Genomic DNA, 27746 nt, shown 5'->3' with positions numbered 1-27746 from the left:
TCATCTGCAAATAGCCTCACGGAGCTACCGATGTTGTCAACTAAGTCATTTATGTATATTGTAAACAATAAAGGTCCTATCACGCTTCCCTGCGGTACTCCCGAAATTACCTCTACATCTGCAGATTTTGAACCGTTAAGAATGACATGTTGTGTTCTTTCTTCTAGGAAATCCTGAATCCAATCACAAACCTGGTCCGATATTCCATAAGCTCGTATTTTTTTCACTAAACGTAAGTGCGGAACCGTATCAAATGCCTTCCTGAAGTCCAGGAATATGGCATCAATCTGCTCGCCAGTGTCTACGGCACTGTGAATTTCTTGGGCAAATAGGGCGAGCTGAGTTTCACATGATCTCTGTTTGCGGAATCCATGTTGGTTATGATGAAGGAGATTTGTATTATCTAAGAACGTCATAATACGAGAACACAAAACATGTTCCATTATTCTACAACAGATTGACGTAAGCGAAATAGGCCTATAATTATTCGCATCTGATTTATGACCCTTCTTGAAAATGGGAACGACCTGCGCTTTCTTCCAGTCGCTAGGTACTTTACGTTCTTCCAGCGATCTACGATAAATTGCTGATAGAAAGGGGGCAAGTTCTTTAGCATAATCACTGTAGAATCTGAAGGGTATCTCGTCTGGTCCGGATGCTTTTCCGCTACTAAGTGATAGCAGTTGTTTTTCAATTCCGATATCGTTTATTTCAATATTTTCCATTTTGGCGTCCGTGCGACGGCTGAAGTCAGGGACCGTGTTACGATTTTCCGCAGTGAAACAGTTTCGGAACACTGAATTCAGTATTTCTGCCTTTCTTCGGTCGTCCTCTGTTTCGGTGCCATCGTGGTCAACGAGTGACTGAATAGGGGATTTAGATCCGCTTACCGATTTTACATATGACCAAAACTTTTTAGGGTTCTTGTTTAGATTGTTTGCCAATGTTTTATGTTCGAATTCGTTGAATGCTTCTCTCATTGCTCTCTTTACGCTCTTTTTCACTTCGTTCAGCTTTTCCTTATCAGCTATGATTCGACTACTCTTAAACCTATGATGAAGCTTTCTTTGTTTCCGTAGTACCTTTCGTACATGATTGTTATACCACGGTGGATCTTTCCCCTCGCTTTGGACCTTAGTCGGTACGAACTTATCTAAGGCGTACTGGACGATGTTTCTGAATTTTTTCCATTTTTGTTCCACATCCTCTTCCTCAGAAATGAACGTTTGATGGTGGTCACTCAGATATTCTGCGATTTGTGCCCTATCACTCTTGTTAAGCAAATATATTTTCCTTCCTTTCTTGGCATTTCTTATTACACTTGTAGTCATTGATGCAACCACTGACTTATGATCACTGATACCCTCTTCTACATTCACGGAGTCAAAAAGTTCCGGTCTATTTGTTGCTATGAGGTCTAAAACGTTAGCTTCACGAGTTGGTTCTCTAACTATCTGCTCGAAGTAATTCTCGGACAAGGCAGTCAGGATAATGTCACAAGAGTCTCTGTCCCTGGCTCCAGTTCTGATTGTGTGACTATCCCATTCTATACCTGGTAGATTGAAGTCTCCCCCTATTACAATAGTATGATCACGAAACTTCTTCACGACGTTCTGCAGGTTCTCTCTGAGGCGCTCAACTACTACGGTTGCTGATGCAGGTGGTCTATAGAAGCATCCGACTATCATATCTGACCCACCTTTGATACTTAACTTAACCCAGATTATTTCACATTCGCATTCGCTAATAACTTCACTGGATATTATTGAATTCTTTACTGCTATAAATACTCCTACACCATTGGCGTTTATCCTATCCTTGCGGTATATATTCCATTCTGTGTCTAGGATTTCGTTACTGTTCACTTCCGGTTTTAACCAACTTTCTGTTCCTAATACTATATGCGCACTATTTCCTTCAATAAGAGATACTAATTCAGGAACCTTGCCCTGGATACTCCTGCAGTTTACCAATATTACGTTAACTTTTCCTGTTTTTGGTCTCTGAGGACGGACGTTCTTTATCAACGATGATAATGTCCTCTCTGGTAAGCCGTCAGGTATTTTATCGTTTCGCCCAAGGGGGGGTCCCTCTAACCTAAAAAACCCCCGTGTGCATGCCACACGTACTCTGCTACCCTAGTAGCTGCTTCCGGTGTGTAGTGCACGCCTGACCTGTCTAGGGGGGCCCTACAGTTCTCCACCCAATAACGGAGGTCGATGAATTTGCAACCATTATAGTCGCAGAGTCGTCTGAGCCTCTGGTTTAGACCCTCCACACGGCTCCAAACTGGAGGACCGCGATCGACTCTGGGCACTATGCTGCAGATATTAAGCTCAGCTTGCACTCCGCGTGCGATGCTGGTTGTCTTCACCAAATCAGCCAGCCACCGGAAGGAACCAAGGATGGCCTCAGAACCCAAGCGGCAGGCGTCATTCGTATCCTGGTTACTGGCACTTGGATGGAATTGACATCCAAGATGGTCCCACACATGTTCTATTGGGCTCTGGTCTGGGGAACTCACTCGCAATGGGAGTACCCAGACATCATGCAGGCAGTTGAAAGAGACCAGTGCTACAGGTGAATGAACAGTGTTCTGCCGGAAAATGGTCACTGCCTGCTGCTGTTCTCCTACTAATGGTGTGCAATGATACAGAATGTTGTTTGGAGTCCATTGCACATGCAGATGGGAAGGGGTTTTGATGTGCTTGGTGTACAATATGATGACCTTCCCTTGTGGCGGTCAGACAGGTTTGACAGGAGCATTGATGACAAATATGCTCACTTGCACGTTCCTGTGCAGTCCAACATCAGACTACTGTCACATCCAAATGCCCCAAATACTGGATATTGCATGATTCAGTTCATGATTACAGAATAATCAGCCAGTTTTCTATAAGGACAGTATGGTATGAACTGTGTGACTTTTAAGCTTGGTTATCACAAATTTTGTGCATATGGGGTCCCGAAGATTCTGGCTGATGTCTACAAAGTGAAGCTGTTGGGAGCTGCATTAACATTTCTGATGTGGTACAGAGCAGATGAAAATGAATTTTTCTATCACATCATGACAGTGGATGAAAAATAGGTTACATACTGGTATGTCAGAAACCAGTCAGTGAAGTGTGGTCACACAAGCTTGCCACACAGGCCTCTACTAAAGTGTAGCCAAACATTTTCTGCACAAAAATCGGTGATGACAATTTTTTGGGAGCTTTTATGGGAAGCGCCACTACAGAAAACTCTAACATTTATTGCAAAACGCTGAACAATCTCAGAAGAGCAGTCCAGAATGAAAGATGTTAGATGCTGAATTCTGGCATTATTTTTGTGCAGAATACTGCTAGATGCACACACATAAACATTGCTTAACAGTTTCAACTTGGAATAGTTTGATCATGTTCTATGTAACCCTTATTTGTTACTGAGTGATTTTTACCTGTTTCCAAAGATATAAAAATGGCTCAGGTCGCAGTTTTTTGAAAGTGATGAGGAGATAAAGGAGAGTGTCAGAACATGGGCTAACTCACAGGTGGCAAAATTCCATAATGAAAACATGGAAAACTCATGCCTTAATGTAAGAGGCATCTATGTAGAATACAAAATTATATCCTGTTTTCTGAATAGCCCTTGTAGCATTATTATTTTTCATTTTAACTTATATTAATCCATTTATTATTGCAGATCTGTAATTTCCAATTGCAGTTTGTTTAATTTTTATAGTACCTTTATGGACTAATTTGCATGATTGCCATTTCTCTTAAATCTGTCTCTAAGACATTGTTTCAGTAGTTTTAATAATATTTTAATCTTCTCACTGTTGTCAGGCAATAGTTTAGCTTGTGTGTGCATCTCAAACAGCTTTAATTTTTCAAAATTTCAATTGTCATTTCAATCAAATAATACCATAAGCATTTACATATGTTGAGTCTCATTACTTCATCATTTATCAAAAGGAAAATTCACTGGAGAAAATTAAAAATTCACTATACACTTAATTTATATTGCTTTTACTGTTATGCTATTACCTGATAGTTGAGGAACTTGGCTCCATTCAGGTAAAGGAATACGGCAGTAATTGACCTGCCCATCTGGGCAACATATACGGGGCCAGCAGTCTTCATCAGTGGTACAGTTTTTAATTGGAAAAGGCTCAACCATTTGTTCTTTGGGGCAATTTCGTGGCACACCATTACGAAAAGCTGAAAAACAATGCATTCAGATCTTGAATCCTGTTTCTTGTTTGGTACATGAGCATCATACGGTTTGTGGGGGTTAAGGATTAATATAAAATGCAATTGAAAATTATTAAATGAGTCTTTGTTAAAACTGTGACTCTTTTCTACTTTGTGTCTCTTATTTATGCACACCTAAACACAAGGTAATGTGACTGGTACTATAGGTAACCTTACTGGCATTAGAAACACAAAGAAACATTTGCAATCAAATGATACGACCAGCTGCCTTTTTACTTCTAGGTTTGATTACTGTGACCAGTTTCTGTGACCAAGGCCATTTTCCAGTCATTATATCATTGTGGGAGTGCATGTTTGTATCTCCATATACTTCTGCAACAATAAATAAAATAGATGTATAGCCACCAGAAAATGCCTTGGTGGTCAAGATTGATTTTGGTAATCTAAAACAAAAAGTGCAAGTGGTGCTGTCATTTGGTTCCAAGTAATACTACAGTCATGGAAATTGCATCACCATGTTCCATATGCTGGACACAAAACAAAGAAACATACTTTAACACACAACTATTTGGAACCATGCAGAATCGTTTTTGGTGACTGTGATATTAATATTTGAATGATGAAAATCTAAAACAACTGAAGTAAATAATACAAAACGTAAGACAATGAGCATCTTACATAAAATGTTCAACAGTTTTTTTCCTAAAATGTTTGTGAGTAAGAGGTTTAAAGCCACTTACGTTTATGAATAGGCTCTGGCTTTGGTCTAGGAATTCCCTTCAGACATCGTCTTTTACCTTGTACCTCACAGCATTGTAGTTTGAATGCTTTACAGTCACCATCATTTTTGCATGGAAGACTGAATAGAGGTATATTGGTGGTTGCAGAGGGACATATTAGACTGGTAGTGTTGTTGGTCTGTTCTGAAACATAAAAGGAGAATATTTTCATTGGTAAGCACAAGACAGCCCCTGACAAGGTGATCATTTTATTAACATTCGTAAAATGATTTTATAACTAAACTAAGTTCTCTAGTTGTTAAGTAACATTAAAATATACAGAAATGTTGTTGTGTAGCTATGTAAAAAGAGGCCTTATTGAAAGGTGAGAGACACTGATTTTATGACAGTGCAATGGGTGGTACTTTCATCTTGGCGATGACAAAGAAGAAGGAAGCTATATTTTATTTATCTGTATAAATTTAATATTTTTACATTAAAGGTGCCACCTTAATACTCAGAATTAGTTTATTCAATACTTTACTGAGTACTAGAAATTGATAGAATAAACACTGAAAGGAAGACCACAGTAAGAAATATGCACACCAATCAAATACTTAGGAGAATGTAGATATCATACATGCATCAGAGATCCAACAAGATCCCCAGCACTAATCTCAAATGAAAAGAAATGTAATTAGTAGAAAACTGGAAAAAAATTGAGAGCATCTAGTGAGAATGTGAGAAAGGGGCTAAATTCATTAGTCCCCTTCATCTTGCTGGAACAGAGTGAATAAGTACAAGCTTAGTAATCATTTTTATTAAAAAGAAAAAGCACAATAAATTTCCTTGAAAGTAAATATGTGTGAACATGCATCTATTACCCTGATTAAACATATAGAAAGACCTTATCATCTTACGGTTCACATTCACAGTGTTATAATTTCATGGCAGATGCATCACTGTTATGTTACATATTTTTGATGATAAATAAAAGTGGTTTACACTACATCGTACTATCTGTTCTGTAGCAAAGTATATACCACAGAAGATTTTATCATTTAACCTGTGTGACAGCTCATATATGTATGCCACATTTCATTAATAATTTTTATTGACATTATCTTCCTTATACATGATCCAGTCACACTGATGTGATCATTGCCTATTTTCAGCATCAACATGCAATAACCACTCACAGATGGCAGGTGGCAGCACTATCTGTGTAGGGCATATAAAGCCTGTCAGCGGATGAGGAACACAGTGCAGTCATTGTATTATTGCAGAAATGGAGCAATTTATCTGACATCCAAAGGAGTGTAATCATTGGCTTTTGGGCCAAGGATGGAAGCATTTCCAAAATGGCTTAGTTTTTAAACCTTTTCTTGTGCTGCCATGCACGAAGTATACTGTGCATCGCAAAATTGCACTATCCGAAACTGGTGCAAGGCAATTGCAGTACACCATGGGCCACAGATGACAAGGGTAAATGACACCTGTGGAGATGTCTAAGGTGAACAGATGTGCAACTGTAGAGTAACTGACCACCCACATGAAACAAGGGCTACCAACAGCATCTCCTCAACAACAGTTCAGCGAACTTTGCTTTGTATGGGCATCCACAGCAGATGCTTGGTTCTTGCACCCATGCTGACTGCTATACATTGGTAATGACGGCTGAAATTTGCACACCAATATAGTAACTGAATGTCCGTTGAATGGCAACAGGTGGCATTTTCAGATGAGTCATGTTTTATGCTCCATAGGACTGAAAGCAAACTCACTGCAACAATTACTGAAAGGGTTCAGGCTGGAGGAGAGAGCATTATGGTCTGGGGAATATTATTGTGGCATTCCGAGGTTAATCTTGTCATTCTGGAAGACACAGTGGATCAACACAAGTATGCATCTATTCTTGGGAACAGTGTACATACCTACATTCAGTTTATTTTTCTTATGATGGCACTTACCAACAGGGCACTGCAATCTGTTACATAGCTCACAGTGTATGTGCATGGTCTGAAGAGCACCATGATGAGTTTACCATAGTCCAATGGCCACCAAACCCCCCAAATTTAAACCAAATCAAGAATCTGTGGGGCCACCTCAATTGGGTTATATGTGCCACAGATCCTCAACTGAGTAACATAGTGCATCTGGCCATGGAACTGGAGTCAGAATAACTCAACATCCCTGCTGGTACCTTCTGGAAACTCACTGACTCTCTTCCTGCACATCTTGTTGCAGTCTGTACTGCAGAAGGTAGTTGTTCAGGCTTTTGACAGGCTTTTGAGTACATTAATTTGATTGGGTAAAATGTGACCAGATAGTGTATGTACTTTAATAAAATCCATGAAGCACTTAACACATGTCACTGCAGAATTAGAAATTGTCTAATATATAGCAGCTATTAAAAGGTAAAACAATCACTAATGTAAATTTCTCCAATTGCTAATAACCAGAGTGTAAATGCTAGTCTTTCTTTCACATTATGTTAGTCATTGGGAATTGGTGTTCTACTTTTAAATTACATTAGCTGTCATGAGCAGCCAGCAAAAATTGCCAATCAACATCTATACAAAGTTTTGGCCTAATGGTAAGGAAAATATGTTAAGTGTACCTCAATGCAATTCACGTATACATAGAAACTGATATGCATAGAAACTGATATACATAGAAACTGAGACACCTAAGTCCTTCCTTCCCTACACCAAATTGTACGTTTCTGTTCTTCATATCAACTGGAGGAAAAAGTTTGTGTAGCGACAGTGGCAGTAAACAATGTACCAAAAATCCTGACTGTATGGGTATGAGTGTGGAGGGGTTTTGAGGGGGTGTGGGAGGTGAGGAAGTGGGAGGGGGGAGATGGGCATTTAAAAGCCTTTTTCTACATGTTTTTCTTGATTATCTAAAAGATTGCAGCTTCTAGCAAAAATCTTACCCAATACAAAATAAAACTACATTAAATTTCCTGCAAAAAGGTCCTAATCATAGTTTCTCTAGAATTAATAATTTCCACACTGCAGGGGATGCAAAAATTGCAGATTGTTAAAAATTGTGTCTTAATGGTATAAAATTAACATATATTATTAACTTAAGTGGGTTAAGAACAAATTTTAAATGTTTGTACCACAACTAAGTGCACTAGAACTGTAATAAGGGATAAACTGTGTTCTGAGGGTGTCAGAGGGTGGAAAGTTTGGGGTGGAGGTTAGTAACCAATTATGACCAGTGCTAATACACTCAAACTGATAATTAAGATAATTACTTTATATATGTAAACTAGGAGAAAAACAGCTATTCTGAAAACAAAGCCACTGTTGCTTCTTCTATACTATGCAGTTTTCATTATTATCTGATATCCTGCTTTAAACAAACCATTTTAACTTTACACAGACCACTACCAACAATCTACATACTGGTAAAATCTAGATCTATCTGACACAAACATTAGAGTCAGGCAGAACTTACATTCCTAACTCCCAAGTATTCAGACACATTCTAGATGAAGTGGCTAATGATGTAATCCTTCATGTTGTGTTGAAATCTTTGGGAATTTTCAGTTTCCTCCCTGATGGCCATTGGCAATCTGTTAAAACTCTATTGTGAACTCTAGAGAGGGGTGCATACTTTACATGGAAAGTATTTCTTTGTGTACGGCAGTTGTGAATTACTGGGTTCATCCTAAATTTACTCTAGTTCATACAATGTAAGCTTTCGTGGCTGGTACTGACATCACTAAAAACTTCTGGAGTAATAGTTATCAACCACAAACACCGATAGGGAGTATACACATTGGCATGTAATTCTAAGAACATGTAAGTCCCTGAAAAGACTTCAGCAAGATGTCTAATTATTAACTTTACACAATGTCATTATCACATGCTTCTGCAAATGAACACTTTTTTTCTCCTTAGGTGTAATGACCCATGAGCTTATGCCATAGGGAACAACTATGTTAAAGTATGCAAAGTATGCTGACAACAATATCTGCAGGTGAACAAAGCAATAGACACTTGTGAGTGCAAAGTAGGCAGAACTGAGCTTTTTCATTAACTTTTCCATGTATATGAGGACACTACTATAAAAAGAGACACAAGACAGTAGTAAATGCAAAAAGACACACCTTGAGAGTGTGTTTCCTTCCACAACTGGCATCAATCTTAAATGTTTTTGCATGTGTGCCTATCCATTCAACAAACCCACTACACTTTGAGTGGTGTCTTTACTCATCCAGTTATTTGGTCTCCATCTATACCTACATCTACATCCATACTCCACAGTCCACCTTGTGGCACATGGGAGAGGGTACCCCATACCACTACTAACCATTTGCTTTCCTGTCCCATTTGCAAATAGAACAAGAGAAAAATTACTATCTATACACCTTCATATGAGCCCTAATTTCTTATATCTTATCTTCATGTTCCTTACATGCAATTTATGAGGCAACAGAATCATTCTGCAGTCAGCTTCAAATGCCAGTATTCTAAATTTTCTCAATAATGGTTCTCAAAATGAACGTCACTTTCCATCCAGGGAGTCCCATTTGAGCTCCTGAAGCATCTCCATAACACTTGCGAGATGTCTGAACCTACTAGTAACAAATGCAACAGTCCCGGGGCACCAGTGGCAGATACAGAAAAACCACAAGGAGGGGGCACTAAAGATATCTTCAGCTACCTTTACTTTTACCGTAATAAAAAATAATCAAGTCACATGCAAAGTTTAAGAAAGTTTTATTTAAACTGATTATACACATACACAACACAATGCCATCTTATGATATAAAAAAGTTACAATTGTGATTCTCTTCCTTAAATGATGAATTCTATGTGCCTCTTCCTCCTGGCAAATTGGTTAATTACATTGTCACTAGGACAATCAATGTCAGGGTTAGTGTTCAACTGACCTAAGCCATGAAGTCGATTCTCCTTCATTGTTGACCTCAGCCATATCTTTGTATGCTACAATGTTGAAAAACTTCTTTTTGCTGTAGTAGTAGATGCAGGCAGACACGAAAATATTTTGTACGTCATGTGCAAAGTAGGATAGTCAGATCTAGGATAAACAGACAATGCTTGCATAACAGAATCACAATCATTAAGGGTGTTTATGTTCGTTTGCTTGTATTGAAGAATCTCTCCCATTAGTCTCTTTTTAATCACAAAACAGTAGAACATTTGCAACTTTTCTCGAACAAATTCCAGACAGAATAATGTATTAAGATCACTATAATGGCCGCTACTTCTTGTAGGTATGTGTTAGCTATCTATGTGCAAGACAGAAACGTTTAAAATACTATGACGGCGACATGTGCTACATAGAAAATATCCACCACTGTGGAGCACACATGTTTATCCATTGCTATATAGTCTGCAGCTCATGGTCTATGGGCTAGCATTGCTGCCTCTGGATCACACGTCCCAGATTCAGTTCCTGGCTGGGTTGGGGATTTTCTCTGCCAGGGGACTGGGTATTTGCGTTGTCCTCATCATTTCATCATCATCATCATCATCAGCATCATCATCATTTGTGATTGGATTGTGAAACGAAAATGGACTGTGTAAAAATTGGGACGTTGTACGGGCACTGACGACTGTGCAGTTGAGTGCCCCACAAACGAAACATCATCATCATCATCATCACTGTATAACATTTGATGTACCAGTATGTTACAGGTCTGATCATGCATAACTAAACATACTACTGTTTCTCTTTTTAAACAAAGTTATTGTCATTTACGACATACAAAATAATTAATTCCTTAGTTAACAGACCATTTGCATGGTTTCTTTGGTATATAGGCTATTTATCTATGATTTGATTTTTTTTTAATGTATGCATGCTGCCTGTTTAGGGATTATTAAGACAGTCCTTTACTTCCCTCATTGCCTCATCTGTTAAAAAATTAAGTGATAGTGGTGACTATGACCATAATCTGCTCTGCCCGACATCACGTAATTTCTGAACTTGGCCTCTAGCATTTATTTCATCACTACTGACTAGTTCTGTCTACATTGCACAAAGAAAGTGGCCTACCCTTCTACACTACTCAAGAATTAAAATTCTAGCTGACTTTGTGACAAGCCTTCTCCAAATCTACAAATTCAGAATACATTTCCTTGTTTTCCACAAATCTGCTCTCTGTCATTAATGGTGTGCTAAACTGTTTTTTGAGTGCCATCATACATCCTAAAATGAAACTGCTTCTCTCGTAATTTACCTTCAATTTTCCACATTTAGTGATTCTTAGGGTATCCATGTCCAGAGGGCAAGGGGGCCCATGTCACACAAACACAACACTTTATTTTTTCTAGTACTTTGGTACAGAAAAATCACTTGCCACTGAGTGGCTGCCCGACTAGTCCTCATCACATGAGCTTAATTGAACATCAGATTGAGAGCGAGGCTGGCCGGGCCTGACTCTATAAGCCGCCAGCCAGCCAGTAGAGTGCACTACAGAGAGGCCACGTGTGCATCAATGAGTGGGGGGGGCCTCTGCTGGTGCTGGAGTCATGCAGCTTCTGTGGTGTGCCTACAGCTGCATGCCCAGATTGTGGCTGTGGGATCTTACGCAGGCCACCATCAGAAAAAACAGTGGCGCCTCCTTGGTAAGAAAGTCCTGCAGATATTTTTTCCTTTGGGTCTTAAAGGTGTGAACTATGTGCTCAGCCTCCACATTAAATTCGGTGAAAGGTAGGGGAGCGAATATGGTGAATGCCCAAATGCACACAGAAATCACAGAATGTCTGGGACAGGAACTGAGACTTGTTTTTAGAAATGAGAGTAACTGGAAGACTGTCCACAGAAAATTTTTTTTAAAGAGCCTGAATAGTAATCTTCATAATGGCCAAGGAGCACTGGACCACACATGGATAATGAGAAAACACACCAGTGACAGCTAAAACACATTCAGAAATGGACCTGCAAATTCCACATGGATGTGTTCCCAGGGATGGGTTGCTGAAGCCTGTGGGGAAAGCAAAGCCTTATGAGCTGCTTGCTGACTAGCACACTGGGGACACGCAGCCACCAAATGCTTCTGTTGCTGGTCAATGGCGGGTCAGTATACATATCTGCAAGCCAAGGTTTTGGTTGGGAAAGCCCCAGTGATCCTAATACAACAGCTATAAAACCTCCTGCTGCAAATCCTGAATGACCACTCTGGGAGCTGCGTCATCTGTGGAGAGGAGGAGGATCCTGTCTAAGAATGAGACACGATTGTGCATGACAAAACAGTCACAAAACGAATAAGAAGCATCCCTGGAGGACGAGATGGCCAACGCTGCTGGACGAGGTGGATGACTTGCTTGAGGTCGGGGTTAGAAGCTGCGGCCCTGGTGACTTGGGTACTAGTGATCAGAAAGCCGTCTACCATCTGGTGAGAGGCTGTATCCAGTTGGGAACACACAAACACACAAGCTCCTCTCTATCAAACTCACAGTCTGAACCCACAGGCAGCCTGGATAAGGTGTCCGCATTGGCATGGCGCCAAGTGGGCGAAAATAGTGATATTTGGAGAGGAATAATACCTAGCACTGCAGCCTATGGGCTACCTTATCGGTGACATGGGTGAACATAATAACGAAAGTAACAGCTTTTGGTCCTTAATGAGCTGGAATCTGGCGCCATATGAGAATACGTGAAATTTGGTGCCTATACACAATGGCCAGAACTTTCTTCTTGACCTAACAGATCTGTGCCGGATTGGGAGTTTTGGGTGCAGACACCAGTGGCTGCGCCAAGCCGTCTGCATTCCGATGGGCGAGGGTGGTCCCCTTGCTGTACTGCAAGGTGTCCACAGCTGAAACTGTCGGTTTGCTATGATCAAAAGTAGCTTGGCGTGGCGCCGACCTGAGGCGGTCCTTCAGCGTGGAAAAGGCCTGATTGTACGCCAGAGACCGGATAATGGAGGCACCCTTGTCGAGAAGGAGGTAGAGAGGTTCAAATGGCTCTCAGCACTATGGGACTTAACATCTGAGGTCATCAGTCCCCTAGAACTTAGAACTACTTAAACCTAACTAACCTGACATCACATACATCCATGCCCGAGGCAGGATTCGAACCTATGACCATAGCAGTCACACGGTTCTGGACTGAAGTGCCTAGAGCTACTCAGCCACCCCGACCGGCTGGTAGAGAGGGTGCGCAATGGTGGATCCCGCGGGTATGAAGCAGTGGTAATAGCCAGTTTGAGTCAGAAAAGCCTGCAGTTTAAGCAACGATGAGGGATGTAGCAAATATGTAATCACCTTGACCGGATCCACCCATTGTCGGACACTGTGCCATGATACACTGTGGCCCAGATACTCAAGAGGGGGTTGGAAAAATTTACAATTCTGTAGATTGCAACCACATCTGAAGCCCAAAATTTTTCAAAACAGGCCTGGAGGTTGCGCAGGTGGTCAGTCGTAGTACATCTGGTAGCTACAGTGTCATCCAGGTAGTTGATAGATTGCAGAATAATGGACGTGTCCTGTTGCAGATTGCATCGAAAAATTGCAGGGGCAAACATTAACCGTCGGTATCGAAATAGGCCGAAAGGCATATTACAAAACACGATATGCTGCGACGACTCATCCGAGGGTGACTGGTAATATACTTCGGAAAAGATCGAGTTTGGAGGAGAACTGACCCACTGCTAACGATGTGAACAGCTCTTGTGGATGCGGCACGTGTCAATGGAGACATGTCGACCGTGAACAGTGAATTCACAATGACCTTAAAATGACCGCAACGTCGCAGTTTACCTCAGGGTTTAATAACGATAACAAGTGAAACAGGAACCACGACCCCGAGAGATGCGAGCCAGACAAACTCTGCCTCGATTTGGGAGCAGAGGGCTATTGGAATCTACAGAGCCGCCTGCTTCAAGGTTATGTAGGCTTTAAAGCCTGTGGCGCACCCTAGGACTTCCGTAAAGATATCTCTAAGTTCGTGAGGGAAATCCAAGGGCCTGAAAGGCATCAAATCCGGAAATGTTTGCTGAGCTAGTGTGGTGTCACCGCCAGACACCACACTTGCTAGGTGGTAGCCTTTAAATCGGTCGTGGTCCGTTAGTATACGTCGGACCCGCGTGTCGCCACTATCAGTGATTACAGACCGAGCGCCGCCACACGGCGGGTCTAGTCTAGAGACTCCCTAGCGCTCGCCCCAGTTGGACAGCCGACTTTGCTATCGATGGTTCACTGCCTACATACGCTCTCATTTGCAGAGACGACAGTTTAGCATAGCCTTCAGCTACGTCATTGGCTACGACCTAGCAAGGCGCCATATTCAGTTACTATGTCTTCTGAACAGATAACATTGTGGATCATGTACCGTCAAGAGCGACGTTCATCATTAATGGATTGAAGTTAAGTATCAAACTTAGTATGTCCGCTTTCTGAATTCTAATTCCTTGTCATGTTCCAGACCTCACGTTAGTATCGTTCTTCCCTCCTCACGCCAGCCTGCGTGAGCTAAAATGCGTCCATTTCGGCCTCCTCTAGTAACACGGTGTTGGCTCTTCTGCCAACACAACATAATGAAGAACAATAAAGGTAATAGGCCGAGTTAGTGATCTGTAGGTAACATCAGCTGTGGACTCACTGAGCAAGGGAATTTGCTGTTAATCATATCCCCGTAGGCGCCTGCTTACTGGCGACAGCAGAGGAGACCAGAGGTCTGAATATGTCCGGGCACTAAGCAGCGAAACTGCCGCGCCGATGGCCACCGGCAGGCGCAACTGCCCCGAGAGAACCGAAACCTCGATGAAACGTCTGTCGGACGCCTGACAGGGCACCGCTGGGGACCCTCTGATCTATCATGGTGGGAGTAACGAGACGCAGAAGGCAGCAACAGGAAGCGGAGGCTGTAACAGTGTTTACGTGTTGTGGGGGAACCGGCGGATCGGCTGGCTCGCGCCGCCAGACACGCTGCCCTGCTGTGGCGTCGCTTCCAGCTGCCGACCAACGGCGTGCGAGACCACGTTCGACCGGGCAATGAACAAAACCTCTTCGAGGGTGGATTTCCCGATTGGCGGGACCGTTGCCGGACTTCCTTATACGGTGCAGAGCGGATGATAACGTCGGTAACCCTTTATACGGTGTAGAGCGGATGATAACATCGCAGACCGTGACGTCGACATACGACCCTTTTGACTTGGACGTGACGAAACGGCACTTGCGGCTAAGGCTGTGGAGAGTCTCGACCTAGGCGGGATAAGACTGATGAGGCTGCTCCTCGCATTGGTAGAATTCTACCCTAGCGGCCACAACGTGTGTGCAGCGGCGATAATACGAGGACAACAACGAGCGTAAATCATCAAAAGACAACGAAGAAGGTTCCTGTAATGGGGCCACCTGCCGCAACACCTGATACGAGGCGGGAAAGTACAGGACAAAAACAGTGCACGACATACCTCCACATCCGTCACGTGGATGGCACGGAAGTGTTGCCATATGCGGTGTCCGTACGCCTCCCAGTCTACATCTACGTCTACATCTACATACATACTCCGCAATCCACCGTACGGTTCGTGGCGGAGGGTATCTCGTACCACAACTAGCATCGTCTCTCCCTGTTCCACTCCCAAACAGAACGAGGGAAAAATGACTGCCTATATGCTTCTGTACGAGCCCTAATCTCCCTTATCTTATCTTTGGCGTCTTTCCGCGAAATGTAAGTTGGCGGCAGTAAAATTGTACTGCAGTCAGACTTAAATGCTGGTTCTCTAAATTTTCTCAGTAGCGATTCACGAAAAAAAAACAAAAAAAAAAAAAAACGCGTCCTTTCCTCTACAGACTCCCACCCGAGTTCCTGAAGCATTTCCGTAACACTCGCGTGATGATCAAACCCACCAGTAACAAATCTAGCAGCCCGCCTCTTGAATTGCTTCTATGTCCTCCCTCAATCCGACCTGATAGGGATCCCAAACGCTCGAGCAGTACTCAAGAATAGGTCGTATTAGTGCTTTATAAGCGGTCTCCTTTACAGATGAACCACATCTTCCCAAAATTCTACCAATGAATCGAAGACGACTATCTGCCTTCCCCACAACTGCCATTACATGCTTGTCCCACTTCATATCGCTCTGCAATGTTACGCCCAAATATTTAATCGACGTGACTGTGTCAAACGCTACACTACTAATGGAGTATTCAAACATTACAGGATTCTTTTTCCTTTTTCCTATTCATCCGCATTAATTTACATTTATCTATATTTAGAGTTAGCTGCCATTCTTTACACCAATCACAAATCCTGTCCAAGTCATCTTGTATCCTCCAGTCTTCCGCCGGCTCGTCAAACTGCGCAAACGGAGGGGGAAACGTAGCCGGAGACGCAGGGGAAGAGAACGACACCGGCACAGCCTGTCTGTTGTTGCGCCAAAGTTTGAATAGAGCTTCCATGTCATAAGAAGAAAAATGGGACAACCGATTGCAAAAAGCAACCACACACGTAACAAGTGAAAAACGATCCTACTCATCGACGGCGTATTCTAGCTACAAGAACACAGAAAATAACGAACACAGCACTCTTACTACTTCAAGTATTTTGGTACGGAAAAAACACTTGCCATCTGATCTGAAGCAACAATTTTACACTTCTCTGTTCCACAGGGATCCATACTGGCCCATTTCTCTTCATTTTATATACAAATCATATCCCAAATGCTGTAAATTATGGAAATATAATTACTTAAGCAGATGATATAACTCTGCTACTCAAGAAAAATAACACAGAAAATCTGGAAATAAAAGCCAACTTGGAAATAAGTAATGTTATCCAAAGCTTTGCTCAAATAAATCTGCATAACAACATTTCTAAAACACTTTGTTTAAATTTTTAACTAAAAAACCAACACATTGAAGATATAGATTTGTATAGATAGGCGCCTAGCAGAAAATTCCAAATACACAAAATTCCTTGGGATAATAATCAATGAAAATTTAAACTGGGACATGCTTTTCTGCTCTATTGTTTTAGTCACGTGAGTACAAACTTTTTGGATATTCTCATGCAAAAGTGTTTAATATTTTTAAAAATCTTAAAATAATTTATCATGCCAGTCTATGTCTCAGGGTTGTTATTCCTGCTGGATTTATTATTATACTGATGTTCACCTGAAGATGTGGCTTTTAGTGCCACGAAACCGGTAGCGATCCAATAATAGAGGTCTAAATACATCTGAAGCGGTTATGAATACCCAAGACGAATACTCATAGCTGTGGTTGCCCAACCTACAAGGTTGTCTGTAGAAGCATGCCAAGTGAGGCAAAAGGAGCCTTCTTTAGACTTTCAAATAAGAGTAAAGCCTTAGTTAAATCACATGTCCAGTTCAATATGATGAGTCTCAAGAATGGTTGCGTTCCAAATTACATAAAACATTTGTTCCGACAAAAAGTGAATATGCCTGAACACTGTGTTCGCAAAGTTATGACATTGTATCCGATGTGAAATACGATGTTTGTCTGCAAAATAGGATCACGTAAATAAGGGACTGTATTTAGCCCAATTAGTATTTTCTAAGTTAGTAAGACAGCAGCAATATGACTGGGAGCACGAGTACCTTGAGGATATAGTGGGACAGTTTCGAGATTGTACTAGTGCTATACATCAAGATAAAGTAAGCAGGTTACATAATAAGGGCCACCAGATTGTTCGTCAGGATGTCATAGAACGTGGTCTTGACTTTTGTCTTAGAGTGTGCAACCTTTCTGACATCACTTTTAATGAGACAGAAACATGATTTTAGAGGAAGGATCATCGTACGGGATCAATCATGTGGCCAATCAACAACAGATTAGTTCGTTGCTCTCCCACACCGTCTCTGCGCTACATGGTGCCAACCTAACCACGGCAGTGAAGTAGAGATTGCCGTCAATAAAAATCGAGCGAGGCCGTACAGACTACGATGGGTCTGGTTTAGTCAAGGAACGACTTTACAGTGACAAGGCTGTTTCGGGCAGTATTAACAAAAAAGTCTGATGAACATTAACCGCTAATAGTCCAGTCGATCAAGGGAAAAACAGCCGTTATCTTAAATGAAGATCAGTATGTGAATAAAGTGCAATCCATGTTTGTAGATAATGGAATTGTTAAGTCTAATGTAGATCCTACGAACAGATATTTGGCTATTCTAAAAAGACCATTAATACGACCACTACCTTTCCAAATCCGTTAAAAAAGAAAAATATTGTTCCTATGAACCCAGTAGCAAGCTTTGATTAACCCACATAAAGACGACTTTCCAGCTCGTCCAGTTGTTAACGCACGTAGTGGGCAACGGCTACGACACTGAGAAGTTGATTGCAAGGTACCTCGACTGGCACTGCCACCACCCAGTTCGCTTCAACATCCGCAATAGGGGACAACCAATTGAAAAACTTTCTAGCTTAACCACCCCCTCAGGAACTCTCTCTGGAGGTCAAGAACGTGTATACCAGTATTCCAACAGATCAGGTGCAGGGTATTGTGGGTGATAATTTAAGACCGTATGGCGGACAACGCAGCAACGAAATCAATGACGTATTCAAGTTGTCGGCATTGGTTCTAAGGTTCAATTACTTCACATTTGGGGACGATATCTTTTTACAAAAACAAGGTCCTGCAATGGGGTCCCACTTGTCATACTGTCTTGCCGATATATTCATGACAGCTTTCGAGTCGGATGCTATGACTCAGTTTCCAATATATGCCAGCAAGATCGTAACTTGGTACAGATATGTAGATGACATTCTCTTTCTTTTCAATGGGACACGGGAGGAATGTTGTCAGTTCGTTAAATGGCTTACACGAGAGCATATAATTTTCTGCTCATCACAATGAAGGATGACATTACCGCATCTGGACCTTAAATTACCTTATGGGGTACTAAAGTCGGATTCGATATTTACAGAAAAGCAACCAACACCGATGTAGTGATTCATAGCTCCTCCAATCACCCTATCAAGTACAAAATGTCGGCCTTCAGGTCGTTTCCATATAGGCTCCATCGTGTGCAGTTGTCAAAGGAAGCCTTTGGTGGAGAGTTTCGAATCATTCACTACATGGCCTACAAAAGCGGTTATGACAGAGAGTTTGTCAGTGGTATTAATCGTACTCAGAAAAACAAGAAAAACCACAGGAACGGATAGCACCCTTATCAATGCCGATAGTGGATAGTCGGAAGACCATTGGTATCATTCATGTATCATAAAATTCCATATTTCGGCAATATTTCCGGAAGGATCGGCAGGCAGTTGAGGTCTAAAAATATTTACCAGGCTTTCTTCATCCCCAGCAACATTGGCGCAAGGTACAGGCACAAAGAACATGCCACTTGTCCCAAATGTAATGCAGCCAGGAGCCTTAGCACTAGGCTTAGAGAACATCTTAGGGTTTCCATCTCAGAATCTGCCTTGAGTAGCCACCTTCGTGAGCAGAGGCGTTCCGCTACCGTTCTCACTAGTAACTTAAGTATTTTACATCGAGAAAATAAGGGACACACTTTAAGCATCATGGAGGAGGTAGAAATTATGAGATCAATTAGTCGTTTTCCACACCAAATCCTGAATGGACAAACGGAGTTGAGACACCGTTGCATTTTGGCAAAATTCGACCTCCTAAGTTAGTACTCTGTACTTTCTTCACTTAGTCCCCTCTGTTCCTCCTCGGCCTTTCCAGTTTCCTCACCTCACCTCCCCACCTCCCACGCATCCGTCTATCTTAGGTTTTCCGCGTTTTCGTTTCAAGTATGTTTTTAAAGTTTTTGTAAACGTTCTAAAATTTTATCTTCTGTTAATAAGAATCAGAATTCACACAGGCTTGGATTGTTTCACCTATGAAAGTGAAGAATATTTTTAATGAATTTTTACGAAGAAAAAACATAACAATGCTTTCTTTTGTTTCAGGATAGTCAGCAAACATGGCGTTATCGTTTGAACAACGGAAATGGGTGTTACAGTGTTACAGGAAAACAGAGAATGTGAGTGCGGTACGCCGACGTTGGAGAGTTGAATTTGGAACACCACCACCGACGAGAGTAACAATTACAAGAATCGGAGAAAAGTTTGAAGCCGAAGGAACGGTGCCCGATATGAATAAGGGACATAGCGAACGAAAGAGAAGTTCAACAGACAATGAGAGCGTTGATGCACTAATCCAGGCATACACACGATCGCCGAAGAAATCTGTCAGGCAATGCTCTTGTGAGATTGGGATCTGCAGAAGCAGTGTTCATACAATTTTGCGGTCTCAGAACTTTAAGCCTTATATTCCAAGACTTCTCCATGCTCTTAACGAGGATGATCCTGATAGGCCAAGCGAATTTTGTGAGTAGTTCACTAACAGATGTGAAGAAGGAGCAACGTTTCCAAGATCGAATTATTTGGTCAGATGAGGCGACGTTTAAACGTGATGGGACCGCCGTAATTGCGTGTACTGGGCCAGGTAGAATCCATACATAAATGAACAAAGGCATGTTAATCTACCAGGAGTAACAGTCTAGTGTGGTCTGCCTTCCAGAGGGTTAATCGGGCCATTGTATTGTATTGTATTGTATTGTGTGTTAACCGGGGACCTAGAAACGACGGAGAGGCTTCGTCCCCGCCGCAGCCGCAGTGGTCCACAACCCCACGACGACTACCGCAGTCCACTTCACCCCTCCGCCGCCCCGCACCGAACCCAGGGTTATTGTGCGGTTCGGCCCCCGGCGGACCCCCCAAGGAACGTCTCACACCAGACGAGTGTAACCCCGATATTTGCGTGGTAGAGCAATGGTGGTGTACGCGTACGTGGAGAACTTCTTTGCGCAGCAATCGCCGACATAGTGTAACTGAGGCGGAATAAGGGGAACCAGCCCGCATTCGCCGAGGCAGATGGAAAACCGCCTAAAAAACATCCACAGACTGGCCGGTTCACCGCGCCTCGACACAAATCCGCCCGGACGGAGTCGTGCCGGGACCAGGCGCTCCTTCACACACCGGAAAGCCGTGCGTTAGACCGCACGGCCAACCGGGCGGGCTAATCGGGCCATACTTCTTTGACAACACTGTCACGGGCGAAAGTACTCGGAAATGTTGGAAATGATAACTCCTGGTCTTAGCGTTGTCTTTGGAAATGAAGATTATTACTTGCAACACGATGGGGCGCCACCTCACTTTCACTTGGATGTGAGGGTATTTCTCAATCGTACGTTCACTGCATGAGCGAGCCGTCCACAGGCAAGCTATTTACTTTCTTGCCGTCAGTATAACACTCTAGGTAGAACATCCCTCCATTGTGTGGCAACCACTTCTTGGTTTTTCATTCTGGCTCATAAATAGGTATTAATAGTTTTCATTTGTTTTCTCCTTACTAATAGATCACTATGGTACGATTTGTTTAGGACTGATCCACTGTGTAGGAATCTGAGTGTTTTTTTCTATGAAATGCCGTCTTTTAGTAGGGGTAAGATGGATACTGCCTACAGGAAAATTAAACAGACCTTTGGAGAAAAGAGAACCACTTGTATGAACATCAAGAGCTCAGATGGAAACCCAGTTCTAACCAAAGAAGGGAAAGAAGAAGGTGGAATGAGTATGTAGGGGGTCTATACAAGGGCGATGGACTTGAGGACAATATTATGGAAATGGAAGAGGATGTAGATGAAAATGAAATGGGAGATATGATACTGCGTGAAGAGTTTGAGAGAGCACTGAAAGACCTGAGTCGAAACAAGTCCCCGGGAGTAGACAACATTCCATGAGAACTACTGACAGCCTTGGGAGAGCCAGTCCTGACAAAACTCTACCATCTGGTCAGCAAGATGTATGAGACAGGCGAAATACCCTCAGATTTCGAGAAGAATATAATAATTCCAATCCCAAAGAAAGCAGGTGTTGACAGATGTGAAAATTACCGAACTATCAGTTTAATAAGCCACGGCTGCAAAATACTAACACGAACTCTTTAGAGACGAATGGAAAAACTGGTAGAAGCCGACATCGGGGCAGATCAGTTTGGATTCCGTAGAAATGTTGGAACACGTGAGGCAATACTGACCCTACGACTTATCTTAGAAAATAGGTTAAGGAAAGGCAAACCTACATTTTTAGCATTTGTAGACCTATAGAAAGTTTTTGACAATGTTGACTGGAATACTCTCTTTCAAATTCTAAAGGTAAAATACAGAGAGCGAAAGGCTATTTACAATTTGTACAGAAACCAGATGGCAGTTATAAGAATCGAGGGACATGAAAGGGAAGCAGCGGTTGGGAAGGAAGTGAGACAGGGTTGTAGCCTATCCCCGATGTTATTCAATTAGTATATTGAGCAAGCAACAAGGGAAACAAAAGAAAAATCCGGAGTAGACATTAAAATCCATGGAGAAGAAATAAAAACTTTGAGATTCGCCGATGACGTAGTAATTCTGTCAGAGACAGCAAAGGACTTGGAAAAGCAGTTGAACAGAATGGACAGTGTCTTGAAAGGAGGGTATAAGATGAACATCAACAAAAGCAAAACGAGGATAATGGAATGTAGTCGATGGGTGATGCTGAGGGAATTAGATTAGGGAATGAAACACTTAAAGTAGTAAAGGAGTTTTGTTATTTGGGGAGCAAAATAACTGATGATGGTCGAAGTAGAGAGGATATAAAATGTAGATTGGCAATGGCAAGGAAAGCGTTTCTGAAGAAGAGAAATTTGTTAACATCAAGGATAGATTTAAGCGTCAGGAAGTCGTTTCTGAGAGTATTTGTATGGAGTGTAGCCATGTATGGAAGTGAAACATGGACGATAAGTAGTTCGGACAAGAAGAGAATAGAAGCTTTCGAAATGTGGTGCTACAGAAGAATACTGAAGATTTGATGGTAGATCACATAACTAATAAGGAGTTATTGAATAGAATTGGGGAGAAGAGGAGTTTGTGGCACAACTTGACTAGAAGAAGGGCTCGGTTGGTAGGACATGTTCTAAGGCATCAAGGGATCACCAATTTAGTATTGGAGGGCAGCGTGGAGGGTAAAAATCGCAGATGGATACCAAGAAATGAATACACTAAGCAGATTCAGAAGGATGTAGGCTGCACTGGATAGAGTAGCAGGGATAGCTGCATCATACCAGTCTCAGGACTGAAGACCACAAGAACATCAACAACAATAACAACAATAGTAGTGTTTTGTTTTGATGGACAACGAATGTTGGGTAAAAAGATTCTGAGCTTTTCCATTCTAATGTTTTAGTCATGTGGGTATTAACATTTTGTTATCCTCACGTAAAAGTTTTTGATATTAAAAAAAAATTAAATCTTAAAATAATTTACAATACCATTGTAGGCCTCACGGCTGTTATTCTTCCTGGATTTATTGTTATACAGACGTCCACCTGATGATGTGGCTTTTAGTGCCAAGAAACCGGTAGTGACCCAATAATAAAGAAATAAATACAGCTGAAGCGGTTATCAATACCCAAGATGAATACTCCAAGCTGAGGTTGCCCCACCGACAAGGTTGTCTTCGTGAGAATAGTTGCTCCATAAACAATATATTTTCTGAATCCCTGCTGACTGTGTGTCAACAAATCGTTTTCCTTGAGGTCATTCATAATATTCCAACACAGTATATGTTCCAAAGCGAAGTTCCTCATTTTTTATTTATTCATCCAAATAATCTTTCCAGAGTGAGGGACACAGGACAAACACAAAACTAAACAGTAACACAACGCAACACATGAAAAATAAAGTATTATTTCAGTAGATGCATCAATTTTAGCTTTTTTACAAAAGAGCTTGCACTGCTTGTTGTAGCTGCACTGTCTTGTTTCAAGTCTCTTGTATCTAAAATGTTCTAAAAATTCTGCTACTGAATAGAAGCAATGATCTTATAAGAAGCCCTTGGGATTTTACAAAAGAGCGTGAAAGATATGACTTTTACCTTATGTGAAAGACTATCGTAAATTTGTATACCGCTGTTTATTGAGGAACAAACTGTTTGTAGAAGAATTGCTATGTTTGTAATGTGTAAAAGGTGGTGGGTAGGAATTGCTAACTGAATCTCTACATCTTGTTTTCATTTCCCGGGGAAGGGAAGGGGGGGGGGATCATTATATGGTGATATTTAGAATACAAACAAATGTACAAATTAATTTGCAATATGAATGTAAAATGACTCGTTCCACATCATGACGATTTATCATGCAAAATGATCCACAGAACATGAAAGCAACTAACTAACTATTGTGGAAGTTTTATAGGCTGATGTCCGTAGTGACTGGACATGAAGCTTTTTGTCTTGCATCTAGCACTTGGATATTAAAATTTTCATTTATGTGTTTCACATTCTTTCTAACATAGTTACAGATTTCTAGTATGTACATACAGAGAAGTGGGAGGATTGACGACATTTCAAAGAGGGGTTTGTAAGGATCTGTTTGTCGAGCACATTGCATTGCTCTTACAGTTCTTTTCTCGGTTAGGAAAACGAGTGAACTAGGTGGTGTATTACCCCAGCATGTAATTACATACAGTAGGATGCTATGGAACTGAGCAAAGTTGGCAATTCGGACAGTGCTAAAACTTGCTTTAACAGAGAGTAATCGTAGAGTGTAACATATTTTATTTAGTGTTCCACTTATTTTGTTTATATGTGCATGCCATTTGAAGTTATTTTGAAGCCGAATGCCTGAAAATTTAGTTTCCAGGGAAGGTGAAATTTTGTTGGACTTTGTCACATTGATTTTGCATGCATCACCTTTGAAACAAAAATAAAGGAACTTTTTGGTGTTTATCAGTACTTTATTCCCCTCAATCCATCTATTTAGCTGTGATGTAGTTATATTTACAGCTACTTATAGCTGGCGCGGAGTATTTCCTGCAATAAGGATGCTAGTGTCATCTGCAAAAACAAGTGTTTGTGACTGAATGTTTTGATTTAAATCGTGTATACAGGAGAAAGACAATCGGCCCAATAATGTATCCCTGAGAGACTCAATTTTTTTAAGAATTTCTGTCTCTGAGAAACATATCCTAGTATTTTCCTTTAGTTAATGTTTTCTTTGTACCTTCTGTTTCCCGTTTGTCGTTTGCGATGTCAACCATTTTAGTGGATTGCCTCTAATGCCATGTACTTGAAGCTTGTCCAACAGTATGTTGTGGTCCAGAATGTCAAAGGCTTTATATAAGTCTAAAAAATTAGAGTGGCACTTTCTTTTGTCTATTGTTTGCAGGGAATTGTGTATAAAATCGTACATGGTAGTTGATTTATTCCTCCTGAATCCATGCTGAGTATCAGTGAGAATTTCGTTTTTCTCTAAAACATTTATTAACTTATTATACGTTACCATTTGTATGATTTTACTAAAGCCTGATAATAAGGCAGTTGGTATATAGTTTTTTGTATTTGATTTGTCTCCTTCCTTATCAACAGGGGCCTTTCTAGCAACTTTTAAACAGTCTGGGAATGTGGCTGCCAGAAAAGATCAAACGACAATGTCTGCAAGAGGCAGTGTTGATACACTGCTTTACGATGCAGTCAGGATGATATTTCCTTAAGGGTTGATACAATATGGACGATTTCATCTGGAGTTGCTCGACAAACACCGATTGAAAAAGAACATGACTGCAGTTTGTTTTTCTGCTTCTTTCTAATATCCGTTTTGTCTCTGACTATTAAATTATTTATGATATCAGCAAAGTAATATCTAAAAAGGTTTACAATGTGTTGGGGATCAGTTCCACTCTTGTTCCCATGGTTCAGAGTGATTTTACATTTTAGGCGACATTATTTGCTTTCTTCTTTATTACTTTCCATAATGTTTGGCTTTTATTTGCTGAGTCTGTCATGAAATTATTATTGACCTTTCTTTTTGCCTGGCGTATCACTCTACTGCGTATTTGAATGTATTTCTGAATGTTGCTGTTCGGAAATGGGAGAATGTTATTGTTCTTTCTGAACCTATTTCTCTTTTCGTTTTTTTGACACATGTTGTTGTATATCTTTCTGCCTTTGTAGTTGGGCCTCTTATTACATCTGTTTTGAGAGGGAATCCAATTTCAAAGTAATCACCGAAGATGCTAGATAATTTCTCGAATTTTTTGTTGGTGTCACCTATTTGTAAAACTTCTTCCCACCTTCCTCCTGATAATAGGGAACTGAATGTTTCTATATTATGTGCACTGAAACTTCTTGCTCTTACAGTTCTTTTGTAGTTCTGGGTGGTGAGCAAGTAGCTTCAGAGAAGAACAACTTGATCTTCATGATCACTAAGGCAGTATGTATGTCGGTGATTTGTAGGAGTGACTCTACAGCTACTTATGTCTAATGTGTGGGTTCGATGCACACATCAGGCAACCATTTTTAGAAAGCACGAACAGACACTCTTCACATCTGATAATGCTGGTTGATCAACGTAGGTCTGCACCGTGGCTCCATATCAACATTAAAGTTGGTGTCCGTTCGTCGCTGTAGGGTCGGTCATAGCAGAGGCGGAAGTCACGTCAAGTGCAGATTCTGTCACCAGTACGCTTCCTTACCCGAAAGGTTTTTATTATTAGTGAGCCAGTCGTCATGTAAGGACACAAGCCACTTGTGTTTGAATTAAGATGTTGACAATATTGGCGCTGTACTGTGTTTCGAACTCATACCTCTCCTTTCTCCAGGTCTGGCCCCTCTGCGACGATGCAGTTACGTCGTTCCGTTGTTTCCTCGAGGTCCCAAATTTCTCTAGGTCTGCACAAGACCGCATCTCTCGTTTCGAAACCCAGTCAGGCGCGAAAGTTTCCATCGTGTCATTTCAAGTTGTTACATGCGCGCATCAAACTAGAGATGACAAATGATTACCATTTTTAACACCTTCCGTTTGCAACAAGAACGGTTGGTACTGGATTCGACTCCGTCAGCAACAGAACTTTCCGTCGTATCATTTCATATTCAAACATGACATCCTTAGCTACTGGTAAAAAGAATTCGATGGTCAATTTTTCTTCGTGTGTAGACAACAAAGATGATACGGTTGGTTGGTTGATTTGTCCGGCATTTGCCTGAAGTGATTTAGAAAAATCACGAGGACCTAAATCAGGGTGGCCGGACGTGGGTTTGAAACGTCGTCCTCCCGAATGCAAAGATGATATATGCTGGACTCTACTCTCAGTCAGCACAATCGTTTGTCATGTTTGGACATTTGCAGATCTCACTACCGGTGAAATACAACGATTTTTCTAGTCTATTCGTGACTAGATGTTAACTAAAACAGGTTATGGGTTCGAATCCCGGTAACGCATAACTCTTTCGTCTCGCCATTCAGTCATCTCGCTATTGGTGAAAAATTGATTTCTAACATTTGATTTTGCTTAGTTAACAATGTGATTAGATGCTGGATTCGAATCCCCATCAAAAAGAAAACTCTATGCCATGTCATTTCAAATTTAAATCTGTGCATATTTTATTACTTGTGACTGAAGCCATATTTAATGTGAACCGTGGTTAGTTAAGAGGAAGAATAGTTGCTGGATTGGAGTCCCGGGACCCAGTCTGGTACACAAATGTTCGTAATGTAACTTCAATTTGAACTTTGTTTTTGAAATGTCATTTACTGTAAAAAAATTGGATTTAGAAGCGTAATGGCTGTGTCATCTCAATAACGTGTTTTCTTATGTTTGCGTTATCGTGATATTAATTTGCATATTATGGACTGATAGCCATACAGAGCAGTTACCTCTTCTGGCCTGCTGTAGTAACATTTTTGTATGGTCAAACGACTGTATCGAAAAGACAGCAGAGGACCTGCACGACTGTTACGGTAAGTGGATTGCATACATATCACGCTAGACACAATTTTGGTTGTTCGGATACTTTTGTGCACGATAGTAGATTTCGAACTCCCTATA

The 27746-nt window shown here is 41.3% G+C and overlaps 1 protein-coding gene across 1 annotated transcript in view; it reads right to left on the bottom strand.

Annotated features, from left to right (window-relative positions):
- LOC124613291 overlaps positions 1-27746 on the bottom strand; it is a 126932-nt gene that overhangs the window by 33780 nt on the left and 65406 nt on the right. Inside the window, exons 2-3 of the mRNA XM_047141986.1 lie at positions 4937-5119; positions 4029-4202 (exon numbers count right to left, since the gene is read on the bottom strand). Of these exons, the coding sequence (XP_046997942.1) occupies positions 4029-4202; positions 4937-5119 (357 nt within the window). The remainder of the gene's footprint in view (positions 1-4028; positions 4203-4936; positions 5120-27746) is intronic.

Source organism: Schistocerca americana, chromosome 4 (genome assembly GCF_021461395.2).
Source record: "Schistocerca americana isolate TAMUIC-IGC-003095 chromosome 4, iqSchAmer2.1, whole genome shotgun sequence".
In the NCBI taxonomy this organism is placed as follows: Eukaryota; Metazoa; Arthropoda; class Insecta; order Orthoptera; family Acrididae; genus Schistocerca; species Schistocerca americana.
The sequence above is the reverse complement of the archived record's forward strand: the minus strand, read 5'-3'. Positions and strand labels throughout refer to the sequence as shown.